At 36.7% G+C, this 20,312-nt stretch overlaps 2 protein-coding genes across 4 annotated transcripts; both read right to left on the reverse strand.

Annotated features, from left to right (window-relative positions):
- Positions 1 to 114: 114 nt before the first annotated feature.
- Positions 115 to 6,366, reverse strand: LOC117908987. Its single transcript, XM_034822866.1, has 6 exons — positions 5,139 to 6,366; positions 4,402 to 4,496; positions 4,205 to 4,327; positions 2,317 to 3,141; positions 1,162 to 1,378; positions 115 to 1,049 (listed from the first exon to the last, which is right to left on the reverse strand). Exons 1-6 carry the CDS (start codon positions 5,431 to 5,433, stop codon positions 523 to 525), a joined length of 2,082 nt encoding a protein of 693 aa, XP_034678757.1. The 5' UTR covers positions 5,434 to 6,366; the 3' UTR covers positions 115 to 522.
- A 2,206-nt stretch (positions 6,367 to 8,572) lies between these two features.
- LOC117909559 (DNA-dependent metalloprotease WSS1) lies at positions 8,573 to 20,096 on the reverse strand. 3 transcript variants are annotated; one of them, XR_004650392.1, is made up of 6 exons: positions 19,698 to 20,092; positions 16,484 to 16,679; positions 10,565 to 10,997; positions 10,270 to 10,394; positions 8,944 to 9,611; positions 8,573 to 8,847 (listed from the first exon to the last, which is right to left on the reverse strand). XR_004650392.1 is itself a non-coding variant. In XM_034823604.1 (5 exons), the coding sequence occupies exons 1-5, from the start codon at positions 19,850 to 19,852 to the stop codon at positions 9,420 to 9,422; spliced, it is 1,101 nt and encodes a 366-aa protein (XP_034679495.1). In that variant the 5' UTR covers positions 19,853 to 20,092; the 3' UTR covers positions 8,573 to 9,419. The 3 variants fall into 3 exon arrangements, 2 of the variants coding, with proteins under 2 accessions (XP_034679495.1, XP_034679496.1); XM_034823604.1 differs by having other exon boundaries at positions 8,573 to 9,611; XM_034823605.1 differs by lacking the exons at positions 8,573 to 8,847; positions 8,944 to 9,611 and adding an exon at positions 9,631 to 9,803 and having other exon boundaries at positions 19,698 to 20,096.
- Between the last annotated feature and the right edge of the window lie 216 nt (positions 20,097 to 20,312).

Here is a 20,312-nt window from a genome sequence, read left to right on the forward strand (position 1 = left end):
TAGTTCTTTTTATGAGACAAACAGGAGAAATAATTTCTCCAAGGCTTGTACATGGATAGGGATGTTTTTATGCACTTTTGAAACACTTCAAATAACTATCATGCAGCAAAATGGAACCAAAAGAGTGGTTGTAACATTTCAAATGACTATCAGAGTGTGTTCCAGAGGTCCAAGGAAAAAGGGAAGCAAAAGAGACTAATTCTAGCACTGTAGAATGTAATTTAAATTTGTTGGTACAAGGAAACAATCAAGAAGAACATTAGCCAGTCACTAAATGAAAGCCTTGAGAGATTTTTACTCATCAATGGGCTTCTAGGTAACATAACAACAGAAACATCACAAATAAAATTCTAAATGGCTTCTGTACACCTACAAAGTCCCCTAAGTCATCAAAATGAAATAAACTCCCCTCCAGCGCCATCAACCAACTATTGCTATTTACAAAAATCCAAACCTCCAAAATATGAAGCTCCTTCCCAATATCAACCACCACCACCACCACCACTTCCATAAGTTGTTGGGTTATGCCACCATTTCCATGAGCTCCACTGCTACACATTTCTGCCGAGCAGTTTCAAAATCCTCCAGGTCTAACTCACAATCATTGTCATCACCATCATTGTGGTCATCTTCATCATTGTTATTGTTCTCGTCATTGTCATCACCATGGGCTTCATCTAAATTGTCATTATTATGACTATCATTGACATGATCAGCATCATTTCCACCCCCTCCATCTTCCCGTGATGGCTGCTTCATTTCATTAACACAGTCCATGTCTTCAGGGAAGCCATAGGAACTGACTGGAGCAGCTAAGTCCAACTTATCTTCAACAACATTTTGCATGGTACTAGTGGGAGCTATAGGACACAAGACAGCAGCATCCTTACTATTGATCAAGGAGGTGGAAATCTTTGCATCTGGGCTAATAGCTGCATATATGGCTGACAGTATATCAGGCTTTGCCTCAATATCAATCCACTGGTTTCCTACCCAATCTCTAGAAATTCTTAAATCCTTGCTGTGCATATTCAAGAACAAGTTTTCACCTAATTTCCCCATAAAAAAATTACATTAGAAAGAGGTAAGAAGGGACAAATAGAAAAATGGAGAAAAGAAAGAAAAGAAAAATAATTGCATAAGATTTCCCAACAAGCATACCAGGGATGTAAACTTGCAGAGGACCATCTCCTAAGTTGTTGGCTTCAGTTATAACGCCCTCCCACCAGCCATCACTCCACCATGCATCCACTGGAGTCCCAACCTTCAAAGCAACATCTGTTTGAGTGCTAGAAGGGGCTGGTCGAATTGTTGGGCGGCCCAAGCATCTCATGCCAAGTTTATCAGGGGCAGCTAGCTTGAAAATTGAGGTCCATTCCTACACAAAGGAAAATGAATCAACTTACTTCCCCAGGGAAGAGTTTTCGATTCATAACAGAATTTGAATGCATAACCTAGACTCATGATATATATTCTTCAAGCAAAATGGTTTCTTTCTAAGTAAACCCCAACTCCCCCCAGTCCCCCCCGCTCCCCCCCCCCCTTCCCTTTTTTTTTTTTTTTTGCTAAAATGCCTGTTTTGTATGACCCACAGCCAGAACAAGCACCAGATTTTCTGGTTGACAATGCTGAGTGCTGACACTATTCACTTGCCAGCCTATATATATATCCAGCCAATTCACTGAATATTCATAAGCAACAAGTAGATACCCCTGTTTAAAACCACACAAATTAAATCCCCTCCCAGAATTCCAATATTGAAGCAAAGATCAGTGTGAAGGGTTCTTCCTAAAAAATTTCTCACACAAATATGCCACAATATATTTCCTTACCATCCCAACTTTACCACCTATATTTCCCAGCACAATATCCAGTAAAGTGGAGATGGACATCAGAAAAAATACATTGATTCCAAAGGGTGAACATGTGTTCAGATGTTCCCAACACATTACAGGCACCAGTAGATAGACATAAGATATCCAATCTTCTTGATGACAAGTCATCCTTGATATGTGAGACTTAAGACTGGATGTTTTCACAACAAGAGGGGGAAAAAAGGAGCAAGTGTGTATTTGGATTTTGGAAATACAGGGTTTATTAAAATAGGGCCCAAGTTGTAACCTGGTATTCCTGAACTAGACATCCCAGACTTGATCCAATTACTGAACAGCTGAAAATTAACATTATTATAGTTCAAAACCATTTGAAATTATTGTGTATGATAAAAATTCAAATGTAAATTTGCTAAACCATATCTAAAGGGTTTATTCAGATGGGGAAATAATTTTAAAAGGTGTTTCAGGCATCTGGGCATACCTCAAGATTGCCACACCCATCTTCATCCTGCACATCAACATATCTAACTTTCATTTGTTTACGACATATCCGTAACACTGTGCACCTGAACCAGCAACCTCGAATGCCACTATCTTGACACAACAATTCTATCTTTTCATCAACCTTAAATAGTGGGTTAGGCCAAGGGTGGGGCTCAACATGTTTCTGGGAAAGTAGCCGCCGACTTAACAAATCATATTTTAAGTTCATGTGTGGAGATTCATACATCATCATCTGGCTCCCTCGACGAGGTATTCTGGCACATGAACGATCATTCACAAACCTTTGACGCCCTCTACAACTTCTAGTCCTCTTAGCTCCCTGCTTTACATTGTCACCGGGGCTTAATTCTTCATCCTCTTCTGCAGTTGGACCATAGCAATCAGAATTGGGCTTCTGGAGAGGATTGAGATCCAAACAAGAGAGAATTGCTTGATCAAAATAGCCACGCAATTTACTCAAATCAAAGGGTTTCACCCTATGGCTTCTAAACTGTCTAAAACAAAGATGAACTCTGGATAAGAAGGCGTGTGGAAAAGCCGCTAAGCATTTCTCATAATGTTCAGGAGTTAAGACTATGGCAGGACCGTCGACACACTCAGCACTGATAACCTGTGCATAAGGCGTGATGAACACTTCTTTTGGGTGAGGATTTCGTAAAGGAATTACACCCTTGACTTCCTGATTATGGTGAAACCACCTCACTCTGACCTTTTTCTGTCCCTTCCGGTCTTCATACATATCTTCCAGATATGCAAGATAGTGATCCTCCTCTTTGGCCATGACAAACACAAAGGATTGTATCTGAATATCAGAAAAAAGAAAAATATTGAGAAATTGGCCACTGAAAGAGAAAATTGTACTAACATGCAGATATCATTACATTTAGATCTCAAATAAGGTTTACACATCAAGGCTTGCCTCAGGCCAATTCATGGGAAACTCAGACTGAGAAAATTTAGGGATTAAATCCCTTAATGTTCATTCTTGAAATATCAAGCCCAGATGGGGCGCAACACTTTGTGCTTTGATGCTCATGTTACATATGAGGCACAAGGCTTGCCTCATGATGATGTTCATGATGCATATGTGCTTTGAGCTTTGATGAAATCACATGCTATCATGGAGCTGCCATTATATTAAGATCTCAAAAAAGATTTCCACAATGAAGCTTGCCTCAAGCCTTTGCATGAGGAGAATATACTGAGAAAGGTCTGGAATGAAATCCCTTAGGCTCAGTTTGGATCTTGGAGAGAGTTTAAGAAAAGTATGAGGAAAACAAATTAGAGAGAAAAAATGGAGGAAAGAAAGTGAGGGGAAAAAAATAGGTTTAAACGTAATAATTTATGTTCTCATGTTTTCCTAAATTAATCTCTTATTTTCTCTCTTACATAGAAGAACTTGAAAATGCATGTTTCTAAATATTTTTTCTCATATTTGATTTTCTCTTCATATCTTAGACGGTAAACAAAATATGAGATTTAGATCACTTCCTAGTTTTTATCCTCATGCTAGTATTTACCAGTATCCAAACATAACCTCATGTTTTAATGTTCATGTTACATATGAGGCACATTATACATTCCACATGGTTCTTTATAATTTCATTGTCATTTCCTCCATTAAATTTTTCTGGAATGAAAAACAGCAATATATAGCTGATTACAACACTAAGTTTTGTTTTAATATGTGGACAACTATAGCAACTAACTTTTTGTATGAAACAATTGCCACAAGAAAATTCTAATGCAGCATTTTTCCTGCTTTTTTCAGTTCATTCTTTTTATAACACAAAATGTGATTTAATCATGAAGCTCCTAGGCTTACATGTCATACTTTCTCTTTTGAGACATTAGCTGATACTTACCACTATTGTAGTCCCATTCCTGCAAAATGACGGGTAATGCTTGAGCTGTTTACCGCATGTCCATGCAACACCTGACCATACAATGTCTGAATCATGTCCTTCCAGGTTCCTAGCAAACCGACCCTGTTGCACAAGTGTCAGATAAAGAAAATATGCATTGATCTGGAGCTAAAACAGAACATAACAGAAATAAGTACCGTGTAATCTGGCATATGGGCCCGTCGAGCACCAAATCCAGTCATTGCAAATTGGGAAGATCCTAAACCTTGTGTCAGATCATTTGATGGTGATTCTGTCATTAAAAATGTTATCAAGATTTAATCTTCATTAAATTCAAATAAAATCTTTGTCAAAGACATGACAGAAAATGTAAATAAGAAATCAATCTATCACAAGAAAGGCAAGGAAGAAAGACAGTATATCACAGACAGGTAAAAAAAAAAAAGTAGCAAGAGGAGCCAACACCCTGGAATCACTTAAAGAAGCAAAATAATTGCGTAAAATGCAGACTGATTAAGCACCAAGAAACATTCTTTCCAGATTCCAATTTTCTCTAATTTAGGAAAAATCAGTATTGCAAAGAATATTCTTCAAAAGACAAATCACAGAGAAATCCTGTAAAGGAAAAGGAGTATTTTTGACCAAGCTCACAAATTTGCTACCCAGGAATCCTCCATGCACTTCTTAACACAGTCAGCATTTTTCTTCTTAATGCTGAAGAGTCTAATGTGTATTGAACTTTAACATTAAAAAATCTTAATCAACTTTCATGGACGTCCTCAATGAATTCAAATCCTAGAAACTGATACAAGAGAAAAATGCAGGACTATTTTGCATAAGGTCATGGTTTGCTTCATAAAAATATTTCTACAATGGCAACTAGACTGAAGAAATCATGAGAACCTGAGCCTGATGAAAAAAAAAAAAAACTTACCCGATCCATCTCCAGGCAAATGCTGCTTTGATAGCATAGATGTGAGCCAATCCACAACTTCCCGCCTGGATCTCCATTTGAAGCCAGCATGAACAGAATTTTCCGACCCGTATGCATTCAAGAACTCATCAGCAACAACGTAGAACATGTGTCTGACACTCCTCTCAGTGCCCACAACTGCAAGGATGAAATTCCCAGCAGAATCCTTCAAGAAATAGTGAACCACACGGTGGCCACGCTCTTGGGAGACAAATTGCTCTTTCCACTCCACAAAACATTGACCATTTGCAGACATTTTTTTTTAACAGAAGTCACCAGAGTGCTTAACAAAACATCAAACCCTAAAAGAAACCCAAATTAGCTAGCTGAAGATGTCCCATAAAATCTGTCAAAGGGGATCAAACTCAACCGATTTTGTTGTCTAAATCGCTAACAATATTACAGAAATTGAGGGAAAAAGTTACAGCCTTGAAACAATTGGGCACCCCAATTGGATAAATCCTAGGAAAACCCATGGGTTATCAGCTCAAATTCAAAGAAACTAGCTAAAAAGAACTTGGTATTTTACAATCCTGAAACACAAGCAGCAAAGACCTCTAAACCTACAAGCAGATCAGAAACCCTAATTACAAGGCAGCAGATAACCCGTAGAAGCAGAAAAAGGCTCCACTATGGCAAAAACTCAACCCTAATTTGCTAACCCTAGGAAAATCAATGATTTCTCAAACCAAAATGGAACAATTCCAACAGACAACAACTGGGTCTTTTGCAAAACACACCAAAACCAAGAAAACCCAACTCCTAAAAATCTACAGGCAGATCAGGCACCAGAAAAACAACCTGGGTCAGACCTAGATACTCCCAACTCTAGAGACACAAAGAAATGATTTTGACTGTCTTTTCCAAGAAACCCACAAAAAAATGAAATGGGCACCTAAGTTTCGAGCAGCAGGTACAAGTTCGCACACCCAAATGGGGTCTCACAATCTTCTGGGACCTGACGCACTTGGTGGTTGCAGTACTGCTTTGAAGGCCTCAAGAAGAGAAAGGCAAACACAAAAGGTGTTCCTTCTGCTTTGGAACGTAGGGGGGAGAACAGAGGAAGAGATGGGAGAAAGAAGAAGAAAGATGATACCTTGAAGAGGCCGTGGAAATGGAAAGTGGAAGAGTTGCAGAGTTTAGGAAGTTCACATCCCATGTAGGTGATGAGAGGGAGGAGTGGACAGGTAGGGGAAGAAAAAGTCCCTTGTAAAGGGGGAAAATCTTAGGTGTGGTTGCTTAGACGTTTTCATTTTCAAATATTATAAAAAAAATATATATATATATATATATATATTTATATATATATATATAAAAGATTAGTTAAAATTTTACCTATTTTAAAATTATTTTATTTTTGTAAAAAAAAATTTGTGAAAATTTTGAAATAATATATAAAAATAATTTATTCAATGTAAATTTTTTCTTTATAATATGAGGGTTTATTTGATGTCAGTTTTTAAAAACAACTTTTTAGAACAGTTTTTGAAAATTGTTATATAATGTTTTATAGAATGAAAATCTGATTTGAAACTTAAAATGTTTTGAAACTTAAAATATTTTGAAACTTAAAATGTTTTTAATATTTTTAAAAATAATCTTTATCTATTGTTTTACATATTTATATGATTATTTTTTAAAATAACTCTTAGAAAAATAAATAAAAATAAACAAAAAATTATTCTTGAAAACAATTTTCAACACAAGGTGAAATTAATAATTTACTTTTTCGAAAAATATTTCACTAATTATTTTCACATGAGTCTAGGTTAAAAATATTTATGAAAATGAATTAAGAGTTATTAATAATATTTTATATTATACTAAATTTTCATAGTGGGATGTTAGGTGAAGTCTATAAAAAGAAAATGAATAAAGAGTTATTAATCCTCTTTCATATTGTACTAAATTTTCTGGGATGTTAGGTGAACCCTATTCAATATATTTACAAAATTATGGGTTTATTTGCTTTTTGAATTAAGTTTTAAAGCAGCTTATTTTTAGATTTAGATAAAATTAGAAAATTTTATCTTCATGGGAAAAAAAAATTAAAATTTTTTGCCTTAATGAGAAAAAAAAATCCTTTTTTCTCTTTTTTTTTCTTTTCAATTTTTAATTTTATTAACACTTAAATATGGTTAATCCTCACATAAAATAAAATAAAATTTATTTTTGAAAATTTTGGATAATTCAAGTTCTTGAAAAAATTAAAATATTTTAATTTTGTACAATTTGGATAAAAAAAAAAAAAAAAAAAAAAGGATTTACTATAAAATTCAACCTCATACTATATGGCAAAATCGAATCATTAATTTCAATGAAATTTTTAATTAGAAATCCAAAACATACTTCACACTTATCTTGATATCCATTAGAATCATCAATTCTAATTAATTTGAAAAAAAAAAATAAAAAGTTAGGATTTATACATATTTGGATCACAAATTTATACATTCCAAGATAAAGCCTATGAAAATAAATGTTAACTTAGAAATTTTTTAATATTTTTTTAGCAACTAAACATAATTAAAAATTCTAATTATTATCTAATTGCCAATTTCCAAACAATTATATACTTAATCATTATAAAATTTTTATTATGAAAGCAATTCTTGGGATATTTGGAAATATGTAATTTTTTTTTCAAATTATTAGGTTTTTAAATAGAATAAAATAATTGATTTTTTAACATGAAAAATAAATAAATAAATTTAACACTTACCAGTATTAAAATCTTAAAAACAATAATAATAATAATAATAATTAAAGGTATCATCTTAGTTCAGTGTGGGAGTAGTATATACATACAAGGATACCTAATACCTAATCAGTCATGATTCAAGCCTCCAATGTTGGTTGTCTGTTTGTATGTAAGAAGTGTGTGTCCAAAGATTGCCAAACCAAAGCCCCCATCAGCTGAAAAATGAGGGTATTCAACTAAGATGTGAAATATTCAACTCTTCATACTCATATCTCCTTTCTCTCTCTCTCTTTCTCAAATTTTCTTTTCCCCTCTTTTGACCCTTATCGCATGGAAAACATAAAATTAATGCCTGCAGTGTTTTGGGGTTGAAGCAAGTGTTTCTTTTTCAAATCTGCGCATCCTCTCATTCCCACAGCTTTAGGTTTCAGCACTTAACTTTTGCAAGTCTTGGTAACCCAAGTGTGATTCCCACTTAGACCAACCACATGCTTCACAATCTTTCTCTAAAGATATTTAGAGGAAAGCCAATTAGTTAAATGACTAAAATTCATCCCATACAAAGCATAGGAGTTAGAATGAAAGTGGGTGATGTTGTTATGTGTGTTATGGCATGTGATTTGCTGGATCCATGGCAGATGATGATGGTGACTTGCATTGCAAGTTGTGGGATTTTCCTTATCTAACATCACCATTTCTGTATATATTTTCTATGATCCCAATCGGGAAAATGTTAAAAGTAACTGAAGTTCAGGAGGGTTGATCAAAAGGTTCATTCTTTATCCAGCTTCTTCACATGAGCTCTGGTTATTATCACTGTCCCTTTCTGTGGTGGTTCAACCTCTCTCACCAAAATATCAGGTGCTGGGCCCAGACCAGGCCCATTCTACTGGCCTCTTTCAATTTGTGGCCCCAGCCAAAAGCCCAAAATTTCTGAGTAGCCCAAATGTGTGCACCTGCTCATGAATCCTGATATCCACCAAACCATATATACAAGGGTATGAAGATTGTTATTGCTCACATGATATTGAATCAAAGCCTTATTCATAATTGCGGAGCACGTACCTCATCAATGGCTTCTTTGGCATGGTCAGTGGCTTTGCTGCATTCCTTTACTTGAGGAACACATGCTATCTGCTCCCTGTATGTGATTATATAGGTATAAAAATAGCATATGGTCTAGCTTCTGAGCAGTTTTGGCTCTCTCTTCCTAGTGGCCAACCTCAACCCCACAGTTGGATCTTAAATGTAAGCCATCAAGCCCACATAATGGTTAGGTACATATCAATTATAATTATGGTAGACAGGATGGGGAACGGTTGTGGGGTATTAAAGGCAGAATAAGGAATAGGTACTTCACAGTAGAACTTTGCTTTTCTCCTCAAGCAACAACTATACTTCTTTGTTCATATTTAAATCCAAAACATGATATGAGAACCATTCTAACCAAATTATAGAGGTAAATATCTCCAAAAAATGACAGGATCATAGTAGCCATATATATGTGCAGAGAGTTTATGGACCATTTTGAGGGGTACCTCTCAAGTGCCAAGATTGGGTGCACGAGTTGACACTGGTGGGCCATGAGAATATCTCCACTGTCCGCATGCACCACATTTGTCTAACTCTACGTTGTTTTCCAGAGTACAGAATTTACATGACCAGACTTTGTACTTGATACCAACATCTCTTGGCTTCTCAGTGCTGCAAACCTTGCATATAGGAGCTAATGGCTGCAGCAATGCACCATCATTTACAAGCAAAAGACACATGAGTTGCAGTGGGAAGGTACCAAAGCAAAGGAAAAAAGTAACTCTGCTCACAAAAACATTAACATAAAGAAAGATGAATCATAGGAAAAGACATGAACCCGGCTTGTTAGAGACTCTAAAGCAAGGAGCAGCGGCAGAGGCCTGGAAATTAATCTGGGGTGGGAGTGCAAGATTTTGTAAGTTTATTTCAGGGGAGGCACCAAAAAAATAAATAAATAAAGCAAAACTACTGACTGTAGCTTAATGGTCAATGCTGACTCCTTTGAGTAGGGGATAAAAAGTTCTCAGAGCGAAACAGGGGGTTGGGGGGGTTTGTTTGTGGTGAGTCACTTGCCCCCTTATCCATCAAGTGGCTCCCGTACTAGCAAGGAGCCAATAGAGTTAATGCAAGTTTTGAATGTCAAAGATGCTATAAACATATCTCATTCACTTCCCCAACCCTAGAGATATGTAGGTTTGAGCCTAGTGAAGCTAGAGTTAGTTATGGAAATAGCCAAATACAATAAGCAAAGTAAAAAAAAATAAAAATTCAAAACATGAGAAAGAGAGAGGGAGAAAGAGTTGAGATCTCCATTTACCAATTAAATAAATTCATGAGTGCAATGATTGAAATACTTACTGGATTCAACAAAGTGCAAATTCCACACTCCCACATAATCGATTTCTCAGTATTGTGAGTTGCATCATGTCCAAGCACAGACCCAGAGGCTGAAGCACACTTGGATAGATCCACAAAACTTGATCCTGGATAACAATTAGAAGATGAGAAAACAAAATATTAATCTGATTCACAACTTTTTTGAACCTTGTATCATGGTTAAGTATGGGGTTCTGAAGTTGAAGCATATCCATGGATAAATCCATGATGCATGTATCTGGATGATTACTAAAGGACCGAGAAAATGGCCAGTTACCAGTTTCATGACTTCTTTTTCGAGATGTCACATCCAAATCAAGTGCACCTCTACCACTACCATGACTTGACATTCCAGCACTTTGCTCCCTATGTACATGCTTGTCAGAGAGATCTGAGCTACTTTCACCACCCTCTGAAGCTTCACAACTCTGGGAGCCACACCAGATATCATCCTGTAATCTCCTTTCTGCAGCCATTGCAGCAGCTTGTATTGGACTAAGTGCATCCATGATACTGCTATCACCTCCAAGGCGTTTAGGACCAGATGGCACTAGAGATCCTAGACGGGCTCTCTTTTCTGCAGCAGCAAGTGCAGTTTGGCGTAGAGATGAAACAGGAGGTTGACGAGAGAAACCACCCAAACGCCTCCCAGGAAGATCAAACCCCTCCCCTGTTCCAGTTATGCCCTTTGCCATCAGCTCCTCACACTCCTGCATGTGGCAATAAGCATACCATAGAAGAAAAAGAAGCAAAATAAAAAGAAAAATAAACAATGTCCAATAATTCTTCAGCTCAAAACTGGTTTTCCCAAAATTTTCATTTGATTCATTCTGAAATAGAAAATTATGCCTTAGTGTATCCAAAATCCATCTCCATGCCATCTACATAATTTCCAAATAGGTATGACTTCCCAACCCCAGCACAAAGTCAACCCTCTTTTGCAAGGCCTAACTTGTGTGAAAAGCTAAGGAAGATTCATACTCAAGCTATCTAGACAGAAATATAACACAGAATAACCAACAAAAAGATCATAAGCTATGTAATCACATACAATATAACTATTCACCACTAGAAAATTGAAAATATTCAAGAAAGCTACAATGGGAATCACATTTTAACTAAGTACTATAGTTCTTACTACAACGAGGTTTAATGGGAAATTTTCTACAACCATAAGTATAGCATATGTTGTAGTGGGAAATCATATAAAATAGTAAGTTGATAATGGACATATTTTGCATGAAAGTTAAATAGACTAATGAGCATCAACAATCAAACTGAAAGCAGAAAGCGCTAAATATCTAGGTCCTAAACTTATCCTCTTTTCTCCATTGACTATTACTACATTTGGGTCTTGGAAGGAATAAAACAATCAAAATACAATGTTTCCTTACGATCTTGAAGCATTTATCTTCAATTTGTCATTCTTACCAAGAACCAAAGGGGCCATATGTAACAATGTTAAAACATTTTAGATATCTCAAAACCCCATTTACTTTCTGGGAAGTTGACTGTCATTCAGAAGTTGAACTGTTACAGTTATCCACATTCAAAGAAGGTAAGAAAAACAGAGGAAATGCAGAAAAGTGGAGACTAAACTTTGAAGAATGGGTATCTATAAATAGGCAGAGTAAACAAAGTAAACCAATACAATACAAGCAGCTGGCAAAGGGATTATTGCAATCTGGCAATTATGCTGCAGGACATGAACCTCTGAATATTCTAGAATAGGCAATAACTAATTTTTAATTTATTATGGAGCGAATCTTGCATTATCTTTAACAGCCCCCCTCAAGCTAAGAGTGGTTGGTGACATCACATTTAGCTTGGCCTGAAGTCTATGGAATATGATAGTAGACAATGGTTTGGTAATGATATCGGTCATCTGATTGGCTTGGCTCATGCGGTACTAATAAGGACTTCTCAAGGGCCTTTTCTCAAACAAAACACAAGTCAAGCTCCATATGTTTAGCTCTGCAATGTAAGGCAAGATTGGCACTAAAGGAAACAGCTCTTGAATTGTCACATCAAAGAATTGGAACTTTGGTTTGCAAAATTCTAAGTTCTTTGAGCAGGGAGTGAAGCCAAACTGTCTCTATTGCAGCATTAGCTAGGCTTCTATATTCGACCTCCGTGCTTGATCTTGAGGTTAGTTTACCTCTTTGAGCTCCAGGTAATAGAACCGTTGCCAAGAGAGATGCAAAATCCAAATGCAGATTTTCTATCATCTGGATCTAATACCCAGTCAGTCTTGTAAGAACAAGTTCAGTGGCTTAGGTTTAAATACCCTTCAATGGATCAGATAATCATAGGATGAACATCACCATGAGCATGAGATTCAGTTTGACTCTCACCAGTTGGTTCAAAAAGGACTAGAGGAATTTTAGGAGTGGCAAAGGTTGATTTAGAGGCAGGAATAGGAGTAGGGATGGCAATGGGGCGGGTTTTTTCGGGTACCCACCCCGCCCCGCCCCTAATGGGACGGGGTTAAATTTTATTAAACGGGTTTGGGACGGGTTTGGGAATGGTTTAAAAAACCCGGAGCGGGTTCGGGGCGGGGACGGGTATTGCCCCACCCCGCCCCGCCCCGATCCTCCATCACACTTTTGCCCTTGAACTCTTCCACCGTTCTGGGTATGGCAGCTTCCTGTCGCCGGAAACCAAAGAGCTTCTTCTCCACTTCCAAGACTCACCGGAGAGGACACGAAGAGAAGAACCAGAAGGGGAAGCTGGGCAGTCCAGGTTGTGATGTCGTCAGATTCAACAATCGGAGATCTGGGTATGGCAGCTTCCTGTCGTCAGAAACCAAAGAGCTTCTTCTCCACTTCCAAGACTCACCGGAGAGGACACGAAGAGAAGAACTGGAAGGGGAAGCTGGCCAGTCCAGGTTGTGATGTTGTCAGATTCAACAATCAGAGATCTGATCGCGGCGGCACTGCGGCAGTACGCGAAGGAGGGGCGGCGGCTGGCGTTACCCAGGAAGATCTGATCGCGGCGGCACTACGACAGTACACGAAGGAGGGGTGGCGACTGGCGTTACCCACGGAGATCTGATCGCGGCGGCACTGCAACAGTACGCGAAGGAGGGGCGGCAACGTTACCCACAGAGATCTGATCGCGGCGATACTACGGTCATACGCGAAGGAGTGGTGGTGGTTGGCTTTACCCATGAGATCTTATCGCGGCGGCACTGCGGCAGTAAGCCCTGTCTCGCCGGTTTCAATGGTGAATTCAGAAAAGGAAAAAAAAAAAAAAAAAAAGTTAAACGGGGCGGGCGGGGCGGGTATAGGAATTTATTGTATCCGCCCCGCCCCGCCCCGCCCTGTTTAAGTTTTTAAATGGGACGGGGATGGGATTTGTTTTAAATAAACAGGGCGGAGTTGGGATGGGGGCGACCCGTCCCGAACCCGCCCCGTTGCCATTCCTAAATAGGAGAACCAACACCAGTTGATGATGGAGAATGCTAATCTAAGGATCAAGAAAGTTGGTCTGGTGTTTGAAGCTTAATTGAGGAGCACGATCTAGAAAGTTGGTCCATTAATTGAAGCTTAATGGACCAAGAAATGAGGTTCCTGAACTAGCAGAAGTTGACTTGGTTTGAAGAAGTTTGATTTGGTGATGAGCAACAATTCAGCTTGAGCCCTAAAATGGAGGAATAATTAACCCACCTCAGACTTACATTTGAGGAAATAAATGTAAGTATAATGGGAATAGACACCAACAAAGCTTACATAATATTTAAACCTATTTGTGCAACACATTGGTGCTGCCCCCTAAATACTAGAGTGGACCAGCTGCAAAGGCTCAATGTAAATAGTATTGAAATAAAAACAAAAAAACAAAAAATTTTCCTTACTTGAGAAGCTAATGCTTTGTTTGGGAAATGTTTTTAAAAACAGTTTTTAAAAACTATTCTTAGATGTTTTGTAGAATAAAGGTCTATTTGGAATTCTAAAATATTATTAACTTGTTTTCTATGTTTTTAAATATCTTTTAAAAATAATTTTTATATGTAATGCTTTATTTTTAATCATTCTCCATATTTGTACAATTATTTTTTAAAACAACCCTAAGAAAACCAATGAAACAACTAAAAAATATTCTTTGAAAACACTTTTTTTAAAAAAAAAAAAAAGAATAAAAAACTGTTTTTTATTTTTTATTGTCAAACATGTTTTCCTGCTTTTTTATTTTGGATAATAGAAAACTATAAACTATTTTCAAAAACAGTTGTCAAACAAAGCATAGACGTTCAGGCTTTTTATGCCATAAATTTAGAACCTTATTACTGGAATTTAAATGAACAATTGATTGATTAACAATTGAAGAGATTGACTTGGTATTGGTCCTAGCTGAATACTTTAATTCACTAGACAAAACCATAAAACTCGAAGTAAATGTTAAACATGGAAGACTAGACTTGATGTGGAGGAATTGATCTTAGATGGTGGAGAAATGGTACAATCCTTCATGGAGCTCCTCTTAGAGCAATGGCATTCCCTATGACTTGTTTCTTCACAAGACAAAAAGTAGGGTGAAGTTCAAAGAAAACTTCATTATCTTTTGCAAATTGACTCTAATAAGTGTGAGGTATATCTAAGAGATTGGAAAGAGTCAAAACTTAAGAAGAATTAGGTAAACAAAGAAAGAAAGACTAATATAATTGATTGTCAAACCTACACCATTACCCATGCAAAATTTGTTTGTATCGTGATACTCAAACCAAAGATCAAACATGCTCAAATCATTGGTTGTATGGTTTGTGGCACCCGAGTATGAGAAACAAGAATTGTTAGTGAGCAAATCAAAGGTGGTGGCCAATGCTGCAAAAGGATTAGTGTTGTTGGTTGCATTCCCATGTTGTTAAAGATGGAAGGCCTATTGTTGCTTTTCAAGCTTGAGAAATTTGGGGCCAATTAATAATAATATTTTTCCTATAAAAAAAATACTAATAATAATAATAATTTTTTTTTTTTTCCCATAGAGTTAACATTGAGGCTTGGAACATTTGTTCCAAGTTATTCCTTAACCACAACCATTGCATCCTGCACTTGGTATTTTATTGGTGGTTGTTCTATTAAAAGGTATTCTTGCAACCATTAAACTCTTCAGTTGATTTTGAAACATCAAATTCATTGTTGGTTGTATGACATTAGCGTTTGCTACAATTTAATTCTCATGGGCAAGAAATAAAGCACCCACATCAGACAATGAGTCTGGTTCCAACCAAGAAGTGATCGAGACAACCACAAATTTGCATTCAATGCTAAGCCCAACTAGTATGTAGAGGATTTGATCCTCTTCTAAGATCAAATTCCCTATCGAAGCAAGCATATCAGCACACAACTTCATCTTTACAAGAACACACTACATTAGCTTCGCTGTGTGTTGTGAGGTAGACTTTCTCTAAGGTGCACCAAATATCACAAGCAGTGCTGCATCCAACCATGGAAGCAAACATGCTTGCAGTCATAGAAGAAAAAATTGATGCCTCCATATGAGAAAATTGTTGTCAATCGAACAATGGCTGACTGAGTTGTTGGGTTTATAATCTGAATGTTCTAGGTATTAATGGGATTGACTGATACAACTATTGGGGTTGTAGGATTTGAGGTGTTGGAAGATTCAGTGGCAAGTGTCATTGATGAATGTTGTGCTCTGATACTAAGGAAAACAGCAGAAATTCAAAGAAGTGGAGGCTAAACCATATTTGAATAATGGATACATACAGATATTTAGGCATAGAATTAACAAACTAAACCAATACAACACAAATAGCTGGCAAAGGAAATATTGCAATCCCTAGGCAATTATGCTACAGGACACGAAACTCTGAATATTCAAGAATAGGACATAACTAATTCTTGATAAGTTATGGAGCTAACCTAGCATTATCTCTAACAAAGACCTACAAGTTAAGTACAAAAGCATAAAACAAGATTACAAAAGCGTCTATAACAGTATAACCCACCCCCAGGTAGAGCTTTTATGCAACTCCAATAACTCAATACATACCTATATAAATAGATTTTTATTTTTTTATTTTTTTGATAGGTATTAAAAGGGCTTGCATTAGAAATGCCTAAAAGGCGGTGAAACAAAATGCATACATATATAAATAGATATAGTATGTGTATATATATATATATATCAGTTATCATTACTTGAAACAAGCTGTGGAGTAGAAGAAAAAAACCTTTCTGATTTCATCCCAAAGCTTGTAGAAATCTGCATTATGAGGACCATGGACATTGTGGCAAAGCTCATGAAGCATGGTATCAAGAATTTGATCAAATGGGAAGAAATCCCAATCTCTGTTGGGCCTCCGAAGTCTCAACTTCACATGAATGCCACCCCCCACATTCAACCCTAGAAGAGCCGGATTGTTTGGGCTGCAATTTCATTTATTCATTTTAATTCCATGGGGGAAGAAAATAAAACGAAAGGGCAAAATGAACAATGAAGTGAAACAAAAACAGCTTGAAAAATCTATTCGGTGGCTAAGAAAGCATCAAAAATTAAAAAGGAACTTCAAATCGCATAAATGACTGAGGTTAGAGTTGTAATGCCAGCATTCCAAATTTTCTACTTACCTTTACCTCAAGTTTCTTGGCAACCAAATGGGATGTCATCTAAAATCCAAGTAAAAAAAACTTAAACCCTTTATTACACATAAAACATAGGAGAAAACAAAAAATGTGATAGAGACAAGAGGCAATCACCTGTAAAAGTTTAACAAAGGCATGGAAGATTAGACTTTTAAGGCCCAAACTATGTTCTGGCATATTTATTAAGCAAAGCAGAAATATTCTACCGATAACAAAGAATGTGATGCACTGGTTCAAACTTTGCGGCACTAGCGTCATTATCTTCTTCCAAAGGTGTTTGTTTTATATTCTGGTCATGAAGCTCTCAAATATCCAAACTCTTGAAGGAATTTTAATCACCAACATGGGAAATGGGTCTCATTTTTATAATAATACCCCTACCTCATTAAGCACAAATCTGGTGTTGTGAACAAGGCATTTGACACTCTTAGCAGAGTGATGTATATTCTTTCTTCCATGGCTGCACAAGTTGTGGGATTTGACTCACTCAAGAGAGCTAATCCTTCTTGCAAAGATTTTAGAATTATATATGCTGCTCTAGTAGCTGGAAATTTGGGAGAATATGCTGATTTTTCATTATATGATGGATATCTCTTCCAAGGGACTCGATGTTGCCTACCCAACACATCATTCCGTGAGCATGTGGTATGAGAAGATCATTTTTGTTGGCCAGGTTTGAAAAGGGATGTGGCTGAGAATGTCCCAAGATGTCAATCCTGCCAAGCAGCCAAGGGAAAAAGAAAAATACAAGTCTATGCATGCCACTCCCTGTGCCAAATGAGCCATAGCAAGACCTAAGCATGGATTTTGTCCTTGGTTTGCCAAACACTATCAGAGGGCTTGATTGCATATTTGTGGTGGTAGATTGTTTCTCTAAGATCACTTTATCCCAAGCTCAAACACTTCAGATGCTATCCACATTGCTAAACTCTTCTTCAAAGAAATTGTCTGCCTTCATGGTTTCCACCGTTTCCTAAAAACCATTATTTTCAATTGGGATGGAAGGCTCATGAGTTACTTTTGGCAAACTTTTGGAAAATTCTAAACACCAAATTGAAATTTTCTTCTGCTTTTCACCCTCAAAAAAATGTCCAAACAAAAGTTATACATGGAAGCTTGGGTGATCTACTTTGCTGCATAGTCGGAGAAGCTGTTACTAGTTGAGATCAAATTCTTCCACTGGCTGAAATTGCATATGATATCTACGTGAACTGGTCTACTGGTTGCAGTCCATTTGAGATTGTAACCTGGATTTCTTCCTATAAAGCCTATTGATTTGGTTCCTTTACTAATGGACGCATGAACTAGTGTTGAAACTGATGCTTTTAGCAGGCATTTGCATGAGATACCTGATGATATTCGACAAAAAATTTGTTTTGAGCCATGAAAATTATAAGGCATATGCTGATGTGACAAGAAAATTTTCTGAATTTATGGAAAGTGACATGGTTATGGTGTGAATAAGGCCTAAACAATATCCTAGAGGTGTCTACAAGAAACTCCACTCCAAGAATGATAATGCCTATAAAATTCTCAAGAAAATAAGCTCCAATGCTTATGTACTTGACTTGCCAGAAAATATGGGCATTAGTAACATTTTCAATATTGAAAACCTCACCCCTGATTCCGATCCTAAAGCCACTACATCAATCAATGATCCAAATGCTCACCTCCCCCCAGCCCCTTGATTATTGAAAGAGAAGACAGAAGATGCAGTTGATCACCAAATTGTTTCAACTGGGGCAGGGTGTTGCAAGGTATCTTGTGAAATGGAGGGGGAGACCACTTTCAGATTGTACATGGACCACAAATAATGAGTTTCATCAATAGAATCATGACATTTATGAGAAATTCCATACCTTGTAACTTGTCAGGGTTGAGCTTCCTAAGTTGGGATAGTTGATGGAGACAAGTGGCAAGCACCAATAAAAGTTTACCAAAGGTGTAGAGTATTGGACTCTAAGGCCCAAACTATGATTTGGCACACTTTGCATGATGATGAGCCTAATTGAGATTTTATGTGATTCAATGTGGATTTCAGCCCATGTTTTGTTTGAGTCTAGTCAAAGGGTCACAAGAGTTCGTATTTCCAAAATCATTAATGTTTCATAGTTTCGTGAGTCTTTCATTGTCCATTTGGATACACTTCTGCTTTTCATTTTTAAAATTAGTAATTGTTATATAAAAGTAAAACATCTCATATTAAAAGTATAGATTTTACCTTATATCTTTCAAAATCACCTTCAGAAATTTCAATGGAAACCTCTTGGAGGTTCGGTATCTTATATAAAAGTAATTACTATTTTCTCATTTTAAAAACAAAAAGTGTATTCACACCAATACTAAATTTTTTTCGTCAACCAGTTCAAGTTCTTTAGTATTACAGTGATTAGTTCACTCTTTAAGGTTGTAGTGAATAAAGCTGGTCAGCCTATTTTCTAAAAGGATAATGAAAACACAAAACCTTCCTGCCTTCAATTCTAGTTTGTATGAGATAAGCCCAAGGTTTCTGAGGGTGATTCGTAGAGTCCCATCATTTTTCTTTTAATTATCTATCTGCATTAAAATGAACTCAAATTTTGCATACAAATCTTTTCGAACAAAACAGTTTGAAAAATAAATTCCCAAAATTCAGCAATCAAACGGATATAATTACAAATTGAAGTCAATCAAAGCTCAAACCTTGATTACCCTTGAATAATAAGAGGAAAGGGCAAAGGAGCGGAATTTCGTTTTCATTTTTCGTTTTGTTTTCCCTTCATATATTCTCGGGAACCAAACAAATGTTGAGAAAAAATTTACCAGAATTCAGAGAGAAGCTTGACTCTCCATTTGTGTTTCCGCATAATGGGTTGGACATGTTTGGCTACCCTCTCCAGAATCTTCCTCGCTTCATCTTCTCCAGCCTTTTTCAGGGGCTTCACTTCCCATACCTTGTTGAGATCGCCCAAATTCATGTTTCAGTAATCCAAAACTCTAGCTTATCAATCTGAGCAGTAAACGAAAAACCCTAGCAATTGACGCGTGGGTTCAGATTTTCACTGCCATCGGCGTTTCGAAAACCACAAGGCGTGAAACTCCAGAGCTTTTTTTCCCCGGAAAGTGCCAGAATGTCTTTTCAGCGTTGGAATTTGAAGGAAAAAGGAAAAAGCTTTTTCATTCGCTTGTTTTTAACCTTCGGCGGGATTTTGAATTCATGGCCGAATGGGAGAGAAGTTTTAAGTGGGAATTTTAGGGAAATGGAAAGGGAATTGGAATTCAACTTTTTTTGTTTTGCACACATTTTTAATTTTCTACTTGAGAGTTGAGAACACTTTAAATAAATTATTTTAATTAAAATTTATTATGGTAACTAATTATTAATAATTTAATGTGTGAAAATAAATAAATGTTAATGAAGAGTTAATATGTGTAAAT

This window comes from Vitis riparia, chromosome 19 (assembly GCF_004353265.1).
Source record: "Vitis riparia cultivar Riparia Gloire de Montpellier isolate 1030 chromosome 19, EGFV_Vit.rip_1.0, whole genome shotgun sequence".
NCBI classification, from domain to species: Eukaryota; Viridiplantae; Streptophyta; class Magnoliopsida; order Vitales; family Vitaceae; genus Vitis; species Vitis riparia.

Bases quoted from the DNA above. Each gene is read 5' to 3' on its own strand.
- LOC117908987 (XM_034822866.1), bottom strand. From the start codon at position 5,433: ATGTCTGCAAATGGTCAATGTTTTGTGGAGTGGAAAGAGCAATTTGTC. The intron at 3,142-4,204 runs GTAAGTATCAGC...TCTGATATTCAG, and splicing joins GGAATGGGACTACAATAGTG to ATACAATCCTTTGTGTTTGT. The intron at 1,050-1,161 runs GTATGCTTGTTG...TGGGGAAATTAG, and splicing joins TCTGCAAGTTTACATCCCTG to GTGAAAACTTGTTCTTGAAT.
- LOC117909559 (XM_034823604.1), bottom strand. From the start codon at position 19,852: ATGAATTTGGGCGATCTCAACAAGGTATGGGAAGTGAAGCCCCTGAAA. The intron at 16,680-19,697 runs GTAAATTTTTTC...ATGAAATTGCAG, and splicing joins AAGCTTCTCTCTGAATTCTG to CCCAAACAATCCGGCTCTTC. The intron at 10,998-16,483 runs GTTTTTTTCTTC...TGCCACATGCAG, and splicing joins TTTGGGATGAAATCAGAAAG to GAGTGTGAGGAGCTGATGGC.